Genomic DNA, 18,524 nt, shown 5'->3' with positions numbered 1-18,524 from the left:
ACATCCGGAGTCGCATTCCGAATCCAGAAACGGAATTCGGATTTTGAAAAACGGGTATTTGTCTCATAGCGTAGAGATGTAACATCGTTCTGCATTCTTTATCGCATTTATCATGGCGAGTGCTCTAAGTTCTATCACCGTACAACGCGGCAAAACCCCTAATTTCATCGACATGGTAGGGTGGGTAATCCACTACATTGCGTTTCTGCCTACACATAGAGTAAGTAATATACTACGTAAGAAGAGGCGGCACTTAGTACATTGAATTTGAGCTCACGCACACATACATGAGCCCAGTAGAGTTACATTTTGTACCAAGATTACGCAGAAAAAATGACACGCAAGGCTGCCAACTTACTATAAATCTGCTCGTCTCTAGGGACGTTCCTTATTCAATCGATATTATCGATAATTTTGTATCGATAGCTTTATATCGATAAAAGTTCCTGACCATAAATCTTACACTGGTATAAATTACGATTGAATTTAGAATATTAAAAATAAAACGTCCAGAATTTTTAATAATTCCCTTTATTTAATTAGAAAATACACAATATTATCACGTGAATTTCTTATGTATAAATTGTATAATGTTTAGGTCTCCTACTCAAAAATTCATTACACTCCAATTTTCCGTTATTTATTTCCAATTTTATATGGAAATTGAAAAATTTGATACCTTACAGGTATGATCTTTTTCCATCCAATCAACAATTACTATGATACAATCATTGCAAGGGCAAATTCATAGACGTATATGCTTATTAACCTAATCAAAAAAGGCACGTGCCTTTTTTGATTAGGTTAATAAGCATAGAATTGAAACTCCTAAATCTAGAATATTCTTTTCAACGACTACCTGAGTTTGTAAATTAGAATTAAATATATATCACTTTTATGTAATGTTTTAAAATCATAATATATTTGAAATTGGCAAAATGTACAACAATTGCCATATAAAAAAAATTAAAAATAATAAAAAAAAAAACAAAAATCATAATATATATTTTCTCTTACCGGTGTGGATCAAGTGGAAATTTAGCCATAATTATGTTTGACTTTGAGTGCTTTTGTATGCCACAAACCTCACATTTTTATACACATTAGTTCTTTTCCCCATTCTCGCACACAAAATAAATAAACTACTCAAATGTAAACAGAATTAGAGTCAATATCTCGGAATAATAAAAGTCACTATCTCGTAACACACACTAGACAAACTCCTTCAAGAAGAAATATACACGAAACGGAGAAGCAGGCTCAACTCAACGTACTCGGCATAAAACTTAACTTATTATTGAACAAAATCGCAATTATACAAATTTTTGCAAATAAACTCCAACAATGACAAATCTACCGTCAATAATGGCGGCAAATTATCAACTATCATAGTAGCCAATATACTTTCAAATTTTTTTGGTTTATTATGTTGGTACGAGATGTAACGCTGAGACGTCCTTTTATCAACCAAAACTAAACTCTATCTAACGGTATTAAGATATATAATCATTCATCATTACACAAAATGTTCTAAGTGTCCACCCCTGTGCCTAAATTTACCACGTACTACAAAACTATGGAACAAATTGTTGTCAGCAGCATTACCGGACAGATACGCCTGGCGACCTTAAAGAAAAAAAAAAAAAAAGAGCGTAGGCTCACCTACAAGGCCGGCACTCATCTCTATTGGTATTGCAGTTGATCATGGATGGCGCTGATCACTTGCTATCAGGTGAACCGTATGCTTGTAAATTCCAAACTGTGGCCACGTTTCAGATTGGACGTTACAAAGAAAACTACATCACCTTGGAAAAATTCAGGAAAGATCCTGGTTTTACGATTCTTAAGCTTCTCGGCAGGATACCTATTGTATACCTCAGTTGTATACGTAATTGAATATACGTAAACTGTAACTCGTCTTTACCCATATAAATAGTTTATCAGCAGATTATATCCTCCACGGTCATTGCTTATTAGGCAGGTACTTATTATTAGCTGCTTCCAAAGAGATCTAAGACATTGAATGTCTTTGGCTGTCTAATAAAAAAATAGTAGGTTATCTTAGGCTTTGTACTGAGGCTTTGCATTACAAAATATGTTCAAAATAAAGTCTTTTTGCGGAAGATGCACATTTCAAAAACAGTAGATAATATATGATTATAAAAAACAATAAAATATGATAGTTTGTCATCTATATAGTATGACATTTATGAGTTCATTTATAATTTGTTTGAATAGTTGCATTTACGAGTGAATTGTATCTCCGTAGTATATAATATTATTTTGAAAATATTACCCATAGTGTTACTGTTACAGTTGGAGCATGCACGTACTTGTAATGCATCAATATTTTCGTTGCTGGTAATTTTAATTTTATTTTTACTGATAAACCTTAATAATCTGAGACTCACATTTCACAGTAGTCATTCTCCAGTAGACGCTCTTAAGTCCGTGGATACGGATGTCGAAATTAATACAGAAGGTCCGCGATTACGGTTGCTGATGCAAATATCCGCAGCATACCTGGTTGTGATTGCCTGAGTTTCTATGCATACGATTTTACTAACCAGGTTCATTGTTAACGATAGTAAGTAGGAGTCAATTTAATTTTCTCCTTGCTCAAGTAACTGCAAGGTATGGGTTCAAATAAGCATCAAATTCTAAGTTAGGGATTTTTTACACGATTTGCTGGGATTACATTATTCAGAAAGGGTTGATGTCCGGGTTCTGCTTCCGTGAAATCAGTCCTAGAATTCGCTTCAGCAACATTCTTAAAAAAGTACGTTGTAAAGTATAATGCTTTTATTCCAAAAAATATACAAGGTGTCCCCGAAAGTAGTGACAAGCGGAGGTCCAGAGATAGAACACCTCTTCGGGTATCCGAATCACCCCCATGTATGTTCCGCGATTTTGTATAGTTTTCGAGTTATGAATATTTTTCTGAATTTTTGAGAATTTTCGATTTGAACGATTAAATGTTATCTTTTTAAAAAAGTAGAAGATTTATTCGAGATTTTTTTATTGCAACAAAATCTTCATTAGCTGTTCTTTTTTGCTAAAACAACCAGCTTCGTAACTTTAATGAAAATTTTGAAAATGTTGGTGTAAAGTGAAAAACTTACGTTCTATGAATTATAACTTAAACTTTCTTCTTTAAATTAAACAACTATACAGGTGACTTCGTGGTTCTAAAGTAGATCAAAAACTTCTCCGGACTCTCAACTTACATATTCATTAAAAAAACATAGCCCTTCATGGGGGCTATTTTGGCTAAAATCAGCCTTCAAAGACAATGAGGAGGAAAATTCTTAAAATTTTCCTTTAGATTACAATATTTTTTTTTGACTTCTCATCACTCCTAAGATTAATTAGTTTGTAAACTAACCGAAAATGACTACAAGAAAACTATAAGTTAAACATTTGGCATATTCTTACGTTTAAGTTCAATTAATTTTGCATGATTCGTTCTCGTGGTTTAAAGTTTGTAAACGTGAGTGTAACTCTTTTACCTGCGATTGCAATAAATCGGTCTCTTATCCCCTCCGCCCATTGTATTTTTTTATTGTTGCAATAAAAAAATCTCGAATAAATCTTTTACTTTTTTAAAAAGATAACATTTAATCGTTCAAATCGAAAATTCTCAAAAATTCAGAAAAATATTCATAACTCGAAAACTATACAAAATCGCGGAACATACATGGGGGTGATTCGGATACCCCAAGGGGTGCTCTATCTCTGGACCTCCGCTTGACACTACTTTCTGGGACACTCTGTATAAACAGTTGGAACTAAAGACTAAGAGCCTCTTGCTTATTAAATTTTAGCATGCCTTTACCGGTAAGAGCTATTAACAGAAGATATATCGGTACTTTAAGGGGAGTTAAGAGCATGTTGGATTATTTGAATAATGTTGGACAATGTGTTAACACTGCAATCTACGGCCCAACAGCAGACGAGGTACGTAGAAAGGATATTAAACCAATATGCTGCTTTACCCGGTGTGTCGGAGATTATTTGTAGGCAACAAAAATTTTCTTAACCAATTTTAATTATTCTTTCACTAAGGGAAAACTAAATTATCTCTGAATATTCTTTTTCTTTAAAGCTTCTTTTTATCTCCAACTTAATAAGAAATATTTTGATACTTAGTTAAAATATAAAAAGAGACAATTGATTTTTTATAGAAATTATTCGTAAATCACTGCATATATCTGCCGTAACTCGTGTACTGAAAATGCATCCAAGAACGAATAGTCAAGGCCGTTGCTTTGACGGAGGGTATTAAGGAATAATAAATGTAAACAAGTAAAATCTTTGTTTGAAATAAATATGTTTCTTTTTAAGGTGATAAAAAGTGAATATGTAAAGGGTAAAACATGTCTTATAACCGGTGCAAACTGTGGTATTGGGTTGGAGATGACGCGATGTCTCACTGCACATGACTGCACGGTTCTCATGGCCTGCCGCAACACCTACGCGGCGAGTGTTGTCGCCAAGAGCATCTGCGGAAATAATCACCGCCTTCGATTTTATGAAATCAACCTTGCGTCATTGAGATCAGTTAAAAGATGTTCAGATGACATTCTAAAAGATTTTAAGTAAGTAACCTGTAATAGGTATTTGCATTATAAATTTAATATTTCCTTCGTATGATTTGTGTAAATTAGTGTTTTTAAATATTTAAACACACAGATAGATACGTATAATTGATTGCCTCGGCAGCGTATTACAAATGTATTGCGGTAAGATTGCTGTGGGGAGGTCTCGAGTTCGATTACTAGGTATTGTTGCTTGCTTTTTAGTCTATAATAGTGCTTCCATCTACGTCTTCAGGGATAAAAGAGGTATGTTTGTAAGATTTATTATTTAATTACGAACATAAACCTACTTACGTTGATTTATGAAAAACAACATAACTAGGTTTATGTTCATTTACTATATTATTTGTGATTTTAGAAAAATAGACATTGTGCTGTTGAACGCTGGGACATTTGGTTTACCTTGGACTCTGACGGAAGACAATCTGGAAACGACATTTCAAGTTAATTACTTGAGTCAGTATTATTTGCTTACAAATATAGAGAAGATTCTCGCCCCGAATGCACGCATTGTGTTCGTGTCGTCGGAGTCGCACAGGTCAAATATTAATTTTATACATAACTAGGTTATCTAGGTTTATGGAAAATCTTTCCTGCAATAAAAGTCTCTATCAAAGAAGTCTTACGGGTAGCAGAAATACTGCGGCGGAAGTCACCATTCATATATTCAAGATCCTGTGCTTCTAATTAGAAGTACGTCAGGTATACGGTATAATTTATTTATTCAATAATAATAATAATAATCCCCCCCAAGGGATTGAACCTTGTCGTGGTGGGGGGGCTTAAGAAAAGGAAGGTCAATTATAAGGTCTGAACATCTAGACCACTTACCTCACTTATGAGCGACACAAATATTAAGAGCCATTCACATCTATGCTACCCTTTTTAAACCAATCATCCCAACCCATAACATAATGGAGCCAAGTCAAAGACGATATAATTTACGATCGCTGCCCGGGGATCGCCGGGGCGCACCTGGAGCCGGTGCTGGGTGCTTCAGTATGCGGGACACCGGTGACGTTGCGTTGAGCAGGCGGACGCGCGTCACACAAGCTGCTACAGCCGATCGTCACGAGTTGACCAGGCGGACTCATGACGTTGAGGATACAGCCGAATCATTGAGCGATGGTACTAGGTCACTATTCTCGTCAGTACCTTCTACTCGACCATCTTATATGACAAGACGAACAAAAAGATCATCAACAGTTAGCACGCTCAGCAGTGTTGTGCAAGAAGTCGATCCTGACTCTGAACTTGCACCCACCCTGAACGTTTGTGCTCCGCGTAGACGATGGACACCAGAAATGAACCAATTTATACTACGCACATATCTTCAATTAACGCTATTAGAAACTGACACGAAAACGTATCTAGAACCTCTTCACCTGAAATTTACAGAAAAGTTCCCAAACATGCAAGTGAGCCGACAAAGAATAGGAGATCAACGCAGAGCTATAATGCGCAACAAACTGCTTCCACATACTGTAATAGACAGAGTCTACAAAGAGGTAAAAGAAGAAATTAATACCTTACACACAACACGCAACATACGACAAATAAATACAGAGACTCAGACATCTACCACAACAACACTACCAAGTATCACACAATTAACTAAAATTGACCAGACAATTAATAGTAAAAATCCCACAACCCGTATGCGATGGAGCACTGAACAAAACGAGGCGATAATGCTATCATATTATCGAATCACTAACCTCGAGACTAATAAAACAGCTTATCGGAAACAACTGTACAAAGATTTTATTTCTGCATTCCCTTCACTAGCACATCTAAGTGAACAAAGAATAGCAGACCAGCGGCGAATCATTATTAATAATAAATATATTAGTAACGACAGACTCAGTGCAATTAAGGAGACAGTGGCTATGGAACTAGCACAAAAACCTATAAATGTAAACCCCTATGACAATAACACAAAACAAGACACTTTTATTAACAACAACTTTATAACCGTAGATAATAATGAAGCAGAGTTACTTTTTCCAGAAGACCAAAATCAGAAGACAGTTAAACCTTATGATAGAGCTTCAGAAATAGATAAAATTTTCCAAGACGCTCTTGATTTTTATAAAAGAACTGAACCAGTTAACCGAACATATATACCAAAGCAAAACCATCTAAAAAATTTGCAAAAATAGTCGATTACTTAGATACTATAATACTACCTAAAAATATAAATCAAAACACTGACTTTAACACTTTTCAAACAGCAATATATTGCGCAGCATGGACAGCAGCCAAAGCTAACGGGTCAAAATTAAAGTTAGCTCCTACGGAAAAATCAACAAACAGTCGAAAGCAATACAAACCGCAGTGGCAAAAGCGATTAGAATATAGATTAGACGATTTGCGAATTAAAATAGGTAGATTAACACAATTCATCAAAGGTAACAGCAATAGAAAACTTACTAACCATGTAAACAAGATAATAGAGCAATATAAAATCCATTCCATCCATGAGGCACCCAACACACATCCAACCCACGTACTTGACACTCTCAAACAAAAACTCTCAGTCGTTACAGGACGGTTACAAAGATACAAAAACTGCACCCTAAGAAAACAACAAAATAATAATTTTAACAACAACGAAAAACAATTTTATCGCATTATCAAACAGACTTCAACAAACATTCAACAAAACCACAGTGAAAATAGAAACACTGAGTACCCTGAACCAGAGACCCTTAAAAACTTTTGGGCTGGTATATGGGAAAAACCAGAAAAACACAACAAAGACGCCGAATGGATAGAGGTAGAGACGATAAACAACGACAGATATACAGAAATGAATTTTCAGCAAATACCGTTAGATACATTCACTAAAGTAATACATAATCTACATAATTGGAAAGCACCAGGTTCGGATTACATACACAGCTACTGGTATAAAAAATTCAAGTACACACACTCCTATTTATATAATTATATTAATGATTTCATACACGACCCCAGTCAAATACCGTCATACATTACTGAAGGCACCACTTTTATGATACCCAAAGACTCAAACGATCTCACTAACCCTGCAAAATACAGACCAATTACATGCTTGCAAACTATTTATAAGATTATTACATCATGTATCTCCGAATTAGTTTACCAACACATAGACGCCAATAATATGCTGGCGGAACAACAAAAAGGCTGCCGTAAGATGTCTCAAGGCTGTAAAGAGCAACTGATAATAGATTCTGTCATACTTAAACAAGTCCAAAAAACTAAAGGAAATCTTTTTACAATGTATATAGATTACAAAAAAGCATACGATTCTGTTCCTCATTCTTGGCTTCTCCAATCTCTAGAAATTTATAGAATACATCCGACACTTATAATATTCCTCGAAACACTAATGAAAAAATGGACAACTCGCTTGCGACTCACTACACTTTCAGATACAATAGAAACCGACCCGATCAAAATACAACGAGGTATATTCCAAGGAGACTCACTCAGTCCACTTTGGTTCTGCCTTGCATTGAATCCGCTCTCGAACATTTTAAACTCAATTAGCTTCGGCTATGACCTGAAATACAAAGAAACTGGGGGTAACACGGATAAACCATTTATCACACACAAATTAAACCACTTACTCTACATGGACGATATCAAACTATATGCTGAAGATGAAAGTCAACTCTATAACCTAGCTACGCTAACAGAACAATTCAGTGACGATATAAAAATGGAGTTTGGCATTGATAAATGTAAGATTAATTCCATTAAAGCAGGTAGCATTTATCAACACCAGTATACTTTATCAACAGGTGAGAAAATAGAACCACTTAACGAACAGGAGACCTACAAATACCTTGGATACAATCAATCACGACAAATACATTACAAAGAAATTAAAAATACGTTAACACAACAGTTCCGCCATCGACTCAATGCAATACTAAAAACACAACTTTATGCACGAAACACCATCAAGGCTATCAACACTTTTGCTGTACCCATACTTACCTACTCTTTCGGCATAATAAATTGGACTAAGTCCGATTAAAAAACCTGCAACGTATAATCAACACCTCAATGACTAGATTCCGCAAACACCACCCAAGATCTTGTGTACAGCGACTAACTTTACCTAGGAAAGAAGGAGGTAGGGGTCTCATCGACATAACTAACCTACATAACACTCAAATTACAACCCTTAGAGCATACTTTTTCCATAAAATGACATCCTCAGTACTTCACAATGCAATAGCACAAAATGATCAAAATTTTACCCCTCTAAATATGAAAATACGAACAGTACAAAAAAACGAAAGCCTGACTGATAATAAGAAAAAATTGAGGAATGGAGTCGAAAATCGCTGCATGGGAGGCATCGCCAAGATTTAAGTCAACCTAATGTCGACAAAGAAGCGTCGAACGCATGGCTCAGTCGTGGCGAACTCTTCCCCGAGACTGAAGGCTTCATGACTGCAATACAGGACCAAATAATCGAAACACGGAACTATAAAAAGCATATAATGAAAATATCCAGCCTACCCTCAGATTTATGTAGAAAATGCAATAGCAGCTCAGAAACTATTCAACACATCACAGGTGCCTGTAGATCAATAGCCCAGACCGATTACAAATTCAGGCACGATCAGGTAGCAAACATAATTCACCAAAAGATAGCCACAAAATATAACCTCATAGCCACACCAAAAACACCCATTCCATACTATAAATATATCCCAGAAACAGTCCTAGAAAATAGTAACCACAAACTCTACTATGATAGAGCCATTTTAACTGACAAGACTGTGCATTATAATAGACCCGATATCACTTTAGTTGATAAAAAGTAAATCCGCGTTTCTCATCGACATAGCCATACCTAATTCCCACAATCTGCAAAACACAATAGCTGAAAAACTTACAAAATACACTGACCTGAAAAATGAAATATCCCGTATGTGGCAGTTACAAAGCGTATCTATAGTCCCAATAGTATTATCCACCACCGGAATTATCCCCAAACAACTAGCACACTCCTTATCTAGTTTAGAGTTGTCACCACAGACTTTTATACAACTTCAAAAGGCAGTAATTCTAAATACCTGCAGAATTGTCAGAAACTTCTTGCAGACAGAATCATGTTCCCTACCAACCCATATTACAACGTCGAACTCGGAAACACCCAACCCTGATACTACCAGCACTCACTTGGCTTAGGCCCGTGAATGCTGGCACTTACCGGTCTTACGGACCGAGCAGTTAAAATATAAAAAAAAATAATAATAATAATAAGCCCCTCACAAATCTAACTTCACGTCCGGCACGAACATCTGATGCCACGCGGGGGGCGGACATTGGCAGCTTTTAGCTATATACTTACCAATGACTAACGAAGCACTAGTATTAAAACAATATACATGCGATGCGTCTAAGAAACAGGACAATACCCCAGGCGGGTACCGGAGCTAACCGCGATGGAGAATCCCGCCCCGGGCCTTTAAGCTCGGGCTGCCCTGCGTATTCTGGGGAGGGCACCGTATCGCACCAATCTGCCCGGTTTCAAACTGTTGCAGTCCAACATGACCCACCATCATCGTCATGTTCCTCACCAACTTCATTATTTTCATCCACCCCTTAATCACCACTCTCGTATCTTGATAGAATTGAAGAGTCCCATTCATCAAATTCATCAACCTCACCCTCACCATTACTTCAATCCGATTTGGATGTTGTGCTAGGAGGAGGTGCTGGAGGCTACTCCAGCCAATGTTACTGCACCCGCCAATGACGGAAGGCGTACACACAAAAAATGGACTAAGGAAATGAACATTTTCATAATGCGCCATTATTTCATCCTCACTGATCTAGAAACAAACGCTAAAACTTACCTCACACCATTACACGCACGTTTTAATGCACAATTCCCTAATATGGAAGTAGGAAAACAACGGGTAGGAGATCAACGCCGTGCTATAGTTCAACGAAACTTTTTGTCTAAAGAAGAAATTAGAAATATCAAAGAAGAAGTTAGAAATTTACTGTCAAAAAACCAACACTTATCATTAAACACAAACACAGACATACAGCACACACAATCCAATAGAATAAGGTGGACCAACGATTTAAATGAAACTATAATGCGTAGTTACTATAGATTAACAAAGCTCGAAACTGACCTAACTACATACAGACCGCTCTTACACCAAGATATCGTTAGTAAATGCCCTTCAATTTCCCACCTCTCTGCACAAAGGATTGCTGATCAGCGTAGGTCTATTGTAAACAACCGATTACTCTCAACTGATCAACTAAATAGAATTCGACAAGAAGTTCAAAACGAAATAATCTCTAACACTGCATACACTCTCGGAGACTCAACCCAGCTTGCAAAAGACACCTCAGTAATCTCTACAGACCCTATAGAAACAATACAGATAAACTCATCTCAAAGACAAACAACAAATAGCAATGATCAACCAAGTCTATCAACGGAATTACAACAACAATTAGAAGAAATGTTCTGGGAAACATTTCATACTTTCAAAGACACACACCCTACAACTCGACCCTACCTTCCAAAGTTAAAACCTTCAAAGAGACTAGCATCTATAATCAACTACCTCAATACTGATATACTTACGAAAATAGTAACTATTGACACTGATTTTAAAACGACTCATGCAATCATATACTGCGCAGCTTATACTGCTACAAAATTTAATGGCGCTAAAATCCTAGACACATGCAATCTAAACAGTAACTCAGAAAGAAAACCCAGGTGGCAAAGACGGCTAGAAGGCAGAATAAGCGAATTAAGAGCAAATATAGGGCGTCTGACAGAATATATAAGGGGCGTCCGATCGACAGCGTTGCAAAAGCATATAAATAAAATAAAAGAACAATATAAAATCCATTCACAACACGAGACACAAAACAATGATCTTAGCCACTACTTAGATACTCTCAAGCAAAAATTAAACGCTCTTGCAAGTCGGTTGCGCAGATATAAGGAGACGACACTCAGGAAAGTACAAAATAAGCAATTTGGTAACAATGAAAAATTATTCTATAGAAATCTTACATCGCCTAATAGCTCGCCAGAAAATAATTCACCTTTGCCAACTCCAGAAACTTTGCACACCTTTTGGTCCAATATTTGGTCTAACCCAGTTGAGCACATAGAAAACTCGTGGATTGCGGAAGATAGACAAACACTTAAAAATATCCCAGAAATGGAATTTGATAATATCCCCATAGATCTTTTAAAAGCAGTAATATCAAAAACCCATAACTGGAAAGCTCCTGGATCAAGGATCAGCAGTTATTAAAAAACTGGACATCCACACTATGTACATAGATTATAAGAAGGCTTTCGACTCAGTACCACACACCTGGTTAATATATATTTTAAAACACTATAAAATTAACCCTGTAATCACAAGTTTTTTGGAAAAAACAATGTTAGACTGGAGTACTAAACTAAAAATATGTAATCCCGGCAAAACTACTGAAACCGAATCCATCTCTATAAAAAGAGGCATATTTCAGGGTGACGCCTTAAGTCCCCTTTGGTTCTGTCTAGCCCTTAACCCATTATCTAATATGCTTAATAAAAATAATTCCGGATACAAAATTAAACATGACACACATCAGATTTCACTCTCTCATCTCATGTATATGGACGATATAAAGCTTTTCAGTAACACTCTTAAAGACCTACACACCCTAGCTGACATCATTCAAACATTTTCACACGATATACACATGGAATTTGGCGTAGATAAATGCAAGATCGCCAGGTACTATTACCTGCCTCTTACAAATTGGCAAATAAAGAGGTAATAGATGCCGTAGACCCAGTGGAAGGATATAAGTACCTAGGATATCACCAGTCGCAGGAGCTCCACCACAAAAACATTAAACAGCTACTTCAACAAAATTTCAGAACTAGACTACATAAAGTATTACACACCCACCTAAATGCTCGCAACACCAACAAAGCTATAAACACCTTTGCCGTCCCTATTCTAACTTACTCGTTTGGTGTAATACGCTGGACACAAACAGATTTAAAAAACCTTCAAAGAATCATTAACACTACAATGGCTAAACTTAGAAAACACCACCCGAGAGCTTGTATACATAGATTGACCCTACCTAATTGCGAAGGTGGCAGGGGTTTAATAGATATAGCAAACTTACACAATAAACAAATCATGTCGCTCAGATCATTCTTCCACAATCACTCACTGCATTCCACACTGCACAAAGCTATCTGTGAAGTAGATAAATACACGCCACTATTTCTCTCCGATCACACAAAACAAATGCCTATAACCACCAAACAACAAAAGATTGACATCTGGACACAAAAATCTCTGCATGGCCGTCATCGTCACGATTTAACCAACCCTAATGTTGACAAAATAGCGTCAAACGCATGGTTAAAGCGTGGCGAGCTGTTTCCTGAAACAGAAGGATTCATGCAGGCCATTCAAGATCAAGTTATAGACACTAAAAACTATAGGAAACACATAATCCGAGACAGTAATCTAAGTAGTGATCATTGCCGTCACTGTCATAAACACCCAGAAACCATCCAACACATCACAGGCGCATGCTCCCCCATCACCCAGACAGACTACAAGCACAGACACGATCAGGTAGCGGCAATCATACATCAGACACTCGCATACAAACACAAACTCATCACAGAAAAAACAGCGTATTACAATATACACCTCAGATTATCCTAGAATCACCTGACTACAAACTATACTGGGACAGAACTATACTTACAGACAAGGCCGTACATCACAACCGCCCTGATATCACACTACACGATAAACATAATAAGACAGTTTACCTCATAGACATCGCAATCCCCAATACACACAATCTCACGGCCACACATACTAATAAACTCACAAAATATACAGACTTGACCATTGAATTGAAAACTCAATGGATAGTGCAATCTGTCAAGACAGTCCCCATCGTTATATCCAGCACCGGCGTAATCCCTAAAACACTGCACATTAGCCTGAAAACCCTAAACATTCATCCACTCACATTCACGCTAATACAGAAGGCAGTCATACTAAACACGTGCAGAATCGTCAGAAAGTTTCTATCAATAGATTAACATATCAACCGCCGAAGTTGTTTGGCCAAAAGCCCGCAGCTCTGGTGAAATACCCCAGAAATGGGAGAAGTTTAAAAAACTTAAAATATAATAATAATAATAATAATAAGCCCGCAGGGGCGGCTTTGTGGCGAGCCGACGGTGAGTGGCGACACCGCGTTCCCTGATTCCGTGGGGGCTAAATGAGACCCCCTGACCCTTGGCTTGCCTTAACTGGCCGGCTAGGGGTGGAAGTCGCAAGAGCTAAGAACCTCAGCTCCAGGGTGGAAGTGCTCAATCTGCGTAATAGCGAGGGAAACCCGCTCCGGGACGCGATAGCGACCCGCGATGGTGAAATCGATGCACACCTCTCGACACCCTTAAGCCACCCACACCGGTGTTGCGTCCTTGGCTTACGCCACTTATGGGATGCCCATCTAGTGGGGGGCAAGTCACCGTCTGCCTTGAATACATAAGATTGAGACATTTTACTTGGCAGGCGTCCCGTTGTCTCAATCAATAGCTTAGCAACCAGTCCAGCTAGATCCCATCCATAGACCCAATATAATTCCCATCTTTTCTGCAATAGTCCCTGCACCTTGTAAGCGCTGTCTTTGGCTGTATTTCCTCCATAAGTACAGACAGAGAGAGTACTCGCAAGGTGTATAAACCCCAACTAGATTAATGTATCTTAAAGGGGCCTCTACGTGTTGGATCCGTGTCCCCACGCAAGCCTTCCAAAAGGAAGGCCTTTATGCCGTGATTTCCCGCAGGAAAGATACAACATAATAATAATAATATCAGCCCTGTATTGTATACTTGCCCACTGCTGAGCACGGGCCTCCTCTACTACTGAGAGGGATTAGGCCTTAGTCCACCACGCTGGCCTAGTGCGGATTGGTAGACTACACACGCCCTCGAAATTCCTATAGAGAACTTCTCAGGTATGCAGGTTTCCTCACGATGTTTTCCTTCACCGTTAAAGCAAACGATAATTCACAAAGAATACACACATAATTTTTTAGAAAAATCAGAAGTGTGTGCCCTTGGGATTTGAACCTGCGGACATTCGTCTCGGCAGTCCGTTCCACAACCAACTAGGCTATTCAATAAATATAGTTAAAACTTTTAGAAATATCAAATGGAGCTTCAGTGACAAATTGATGCCGACTGAACAATTGGTTTCGTTGCCTGAACATCAGTATACGTCTATTAAAGCGTACAACGTTTCAAAGTTGTGTGGCATATTGACAATGCATCACTTGGGCTATCGCTGGCTCAACGACGGCAAGTCTGTGTTCTGCGCGCACCCTGGATCTTTTGTGAAAACCCGTTTGTGTCGAAATTGGTGGCCATTCGAAGCGCTTTATACGATTATGAAACCTTTTTCGAAGACAATTGTGAGTAAATTGTGTAATGTATCCAATATTGTATGGTCGCTGGTTCAATGTGTTTTTTTTATATTTGGGTACGTCAAAGTTACCCTGCACCTGATGGTAAATGGAGTAGGTCCAAATAGAATGTCCACTGACGAGAGATAATTCCCTCGTTACTCGACACAACTATTCCGCCCTGTTCAAATTGGATATATACAGGTTGATCCTGTGATACACTTATGGATGGATACAAAATATATCCTACCACTAACAAACCACATACCTTACCACCTCCACGGCGTCTAGCATCCCTAACTCGAAAGCGGGTGGCGGGTGCGGCCGACAAAATAAATTCTACTACCAGCAATATCTATAACAATATGTACGCCTATAATTATCGAATGTAGTGCCATCTATACATATAAAGACCTGATTAGATCCTGATTAGATCTGTTCCTCCGAAATTTGTATGATACGTAAAAATTTATAACGTATTTTCTTATAAATAGATATAAATTCTTAATCTGAATAGTTTTAATAAGTATTGTATTTTTTTTTGTTTTCCTTATAATTTTCAATTTACCTTATGAATTAGGTAATTTGAATTCCATTAGCGGTAACGGTTGTCGTCAAATACCGATGTAAAAAAGTACAATACTTCTTGATTGGCTAATAATAAGCAAAGCGATTTAATTGTAGAGTCAAGCAGCCAGCACTCCACTATATTGCGCCACGTCTCCAGATTTGAACAACTTAACAGCATTGTATTACAAGGATTGCCAGAGATGTGACGAAAGCGAGCTGGCGAGTGATTTTCACTTGTCGTTTAGAATTAACGACTTGACTCGTGACATACTCCGCAGTCGAGCGGCGGCGCCGGGCGAGGCCGCGCTCCGCGCTGCGCCTGCGCAAACTGACCACATTAAACATGCCATGGACGACTCGCTCGTTGCTGGCTATTGAATGTTATATTTAATTATTTTTTTACTATAATTATTCCATATGTTAAATTATTTTTTTCAGTTATATTTCTCTATAATTAATGTGTTTTTGTCATCTAGATACGATTTGTATTGTGGTGTATTTCATCGCCGTGTACCAAATATTATCTAAACGAATGTCTACCCACTTATTAATGATGTCTCTTATGTTTGGTATAATATTATAGTGTAATTTCAAGACAATCATAATTAGATAATTATTGTAAATAATATCGTATAACCACACGGTTGTCTTGTTAACGCAACAAAGATCGAAAACATAAGGCAAATTATCTGCAGAGCGGGTGGATTTATTTACACTTTTGGTACATGGTCAATGAATATACTTATATTCTAAAATAATTCTCTTAATGTTTAAACTTTAACAATCTTCGTGTAGAGTTAACAAATAAAATATAGTTTCGATGTAAATTCTTTATTTGCTGCTATAATACGTGATTACATTTTGAACACCTAAATTTTCGAGAATTCTTAAAATAATCACTCAAAATATTTTTTTAAATGACACTATTTCGCGCCTGCTAGAGCAAGAACAGATTGTTTTTAAAACTGGATTTAACGATACTGCCAATGAAACTTTTTAGCCAAATATCTAAGTAAGCAGTATTGCATATTTGCACGGTACAAATTTCAAATTTTGAATATAGATCAGGTTATGAGCCATTTCACTTTATTAATACCGTGCATTTTGCATGAATAAAATGTTTCACTGGTGATCTGTAGGCTATCTTGTTCTTTGAATAATAATATATATCTTACAACTGATCGCATACTTAGCTTCATTTCATAATTATATCATAATTTATAGTAATAAAATTAATAATGGCTACAAATAAATCATATGAGTAAACAGTACTATCTGTAAAAATGTTTCACACTGTAGAAGGTAATAAATAAATGCACGACTGGAAAGAAATTGCCTCCTGATTATGGAATCTCATTTACAAATAAATAGTGGCAGTTTCAGCGTAGCCAATAGAATATTTAGGTGTAAATATTGTTGCTGTGGGTATAATAATTAACCATACGTTTACTTCACGATGAGCAATGAACATTCGTGCTATTAGCATAAAACGATGTTGCGACAGATATATTTTTATGAAAACTACATAAAATTTGGCTTATTTATTCGTACTATTATTAATAAGTCGAAGAAATATAATTTCATTGAACAGTTTTTAGCCCTTAAGTAATTCAAATAGAATATTTAGAACTAGACATATTATGTTTTACAGTGCTTTATTGAAAACATAATGTCAATGTAACATTATAATTAATATAAAAAACGTCTTAACATTATTTATTAACTTAACATGCATAACAACTATCTGCGAGTGCAATATCATCGATTATACCCGAGTAAAAATGCTAATAACATAAGTATATATTGCGTACGCAAAGGACACAAGTGTAACAGCCGAGTCTAGCAAACTACCTACGGAAGTCACCGGGCCTCGGGGTCACTACCGCTCAGGTCGAGATTATGATTATACAACAATCGCTATAAGCCTTTAAAAGGTCAACGAATATGGTTGAAATGCTTACAATTCGTAATTTTTTCAATCATGTGTGTTTATATCCTCGGAAGTTTAGGCTCCCGTTGCGAGGTCTTAGTTACGTCTACACTTATACCGTACGCGGCAGTAAACAACATCTTCACTACGTTACAAACTCTGTATTTAACTGCACTGCGCTGCACTTCACTCACGCATTCGTACACATGCACTGAGTGATAATATACTGCAGTCGAATAGTTTGATTACCGTCTGCGGTAATATTTCTCATATATATTATGAATAATAATATTAAATACTAGCTTTTGCTCGCGGCTCCGCCCGCGTTATAAAGTTTTTCAGGCTAAAGTTTTCCATTATAAAAGTAGTAGTTTCCCGGGAGCCTTTGTTCTTCCCAGGGTTTCAAACTGTCTCCATACCAAATTTTATCTTAATACGTTGGGTAGTTTTTGAGTTTAAGACGTTCAGGCAAACGGATGCAGCGGGGGACTTTGTTTTATAATATATTTTTTTAGAACTTTTTAAGAGGAATAATCCCGACATACATCATTGTTGCATAACTTTAACCGTTTACGCAACGCACGCAACGGAAGCTCTCAAAACTAATAAATTGTCCCCGTATTTGTAGCATGTTTCATTACTGCTCCGCTCCTATTGGTCATAGCGTGATGATATACAGCCTATAGCACCCCACAAATAAAGGGCTATCCAACACAAAACGAATTTTTCAGTTCAAACTGGTAGTTCCTAAGATTAGCCATTACTGCTCCGCTCCTATTGGTCATAGCGTGATGATATATAACTTAGAGCACTCCACGAACAAAGGGCTATCCAACGCAAAAGAATTTTTCAGTTTGGACCGGTAGTTCCAGAGATTAGCCATTGCTGCTCCGCTCCTATTGGGTATAGCGTGATGATATATAGCCTATAGC

The 18,524-nt window shown here is 37.1% G+C and overlaps 2 protein-coding genes across 6 annotated transcripts in view; one reads left to right on the top strand and one right to left on the bottom strand.

The window, feature by feature from the left end:
• Nucleotides 1-1,618: 1,618 nt before the first annotated feature.
• Nucleotides 1,619-16,489, top strand: LOC115449711 (WW domain-containing oxidoreductase). Of its 5 annotated transcripts, none has more exons than XM_037442043.1 (7): nt 1,653-1,732; nt 2,317-2,361; nt 3,825-3,957; nt 4,345-4,598; nt 4,957-5,136; nt 14,834-15,101; nt 15,777-16,489. In XM_037442043.1, the coding sequence occupies exons 2-7, from the start codon at nt 2,324-2,326 to the stop codon at nt 16,038-16,040; spliced, it is 1,137 nt and encodes a 378-aa protein (XP_037297940.1). In that variant the 5' UTR covers nt 1,653-1,732; nt 2,317-2,323; the 3' UTR covers nt 16,041-16,489. The 5 variants fall into 5 exon arrangements, with proteins under 5 accessions (XP_037297943.1, XP_037297940.1, XP_037297941.1 ...); XM_037442044.1 differs by lacking the exon at nt 1,653-1,732 and adding an exon at nt 2,031-2,051; XM_037442045.1 differs by lacking the exon at nt 1,653-1,732 and adding an exon at nt 2,421-2,587 and having other exon boundaries at nt 2,067-2,335.
• The window catches only part of LOC115449696 (E3 ubiquitin-protein ligase mib1-like), a 153,937-nt gene continuing 151,890 nt past the window's right edge, over nt 16,478-18,524 (bottom strand). Inside the window, exon 18 of the mRNA XM_037442041.1 lies at nt 16,478-17,890. The gene's annotated coding sequence lies outside the window, so the exon portion shown is untranslated. The remainder of the gene's footprint in view (nt 17,891-18,524) is intronic.

Source organism: Manduca sexta, chromosome 23, assembly GCF_014839805.1.
Source record: "Manduca sexta isolate Smith_Timp_Sample1 chromosome 23, JHU_Msex_v1.0, whole genome shotgun sequence".
NCBI lineage: Eukaryota > Metazoa > Arthropoda > Insecta > Lepidoptera > Sphingidae > Manduca > Manduca sexta.
The sequence above is the reverse complement of the archived record's forward strand: the minus strand, read 5'-3'. Positions and strand labels throughout refer to the sequence as shown.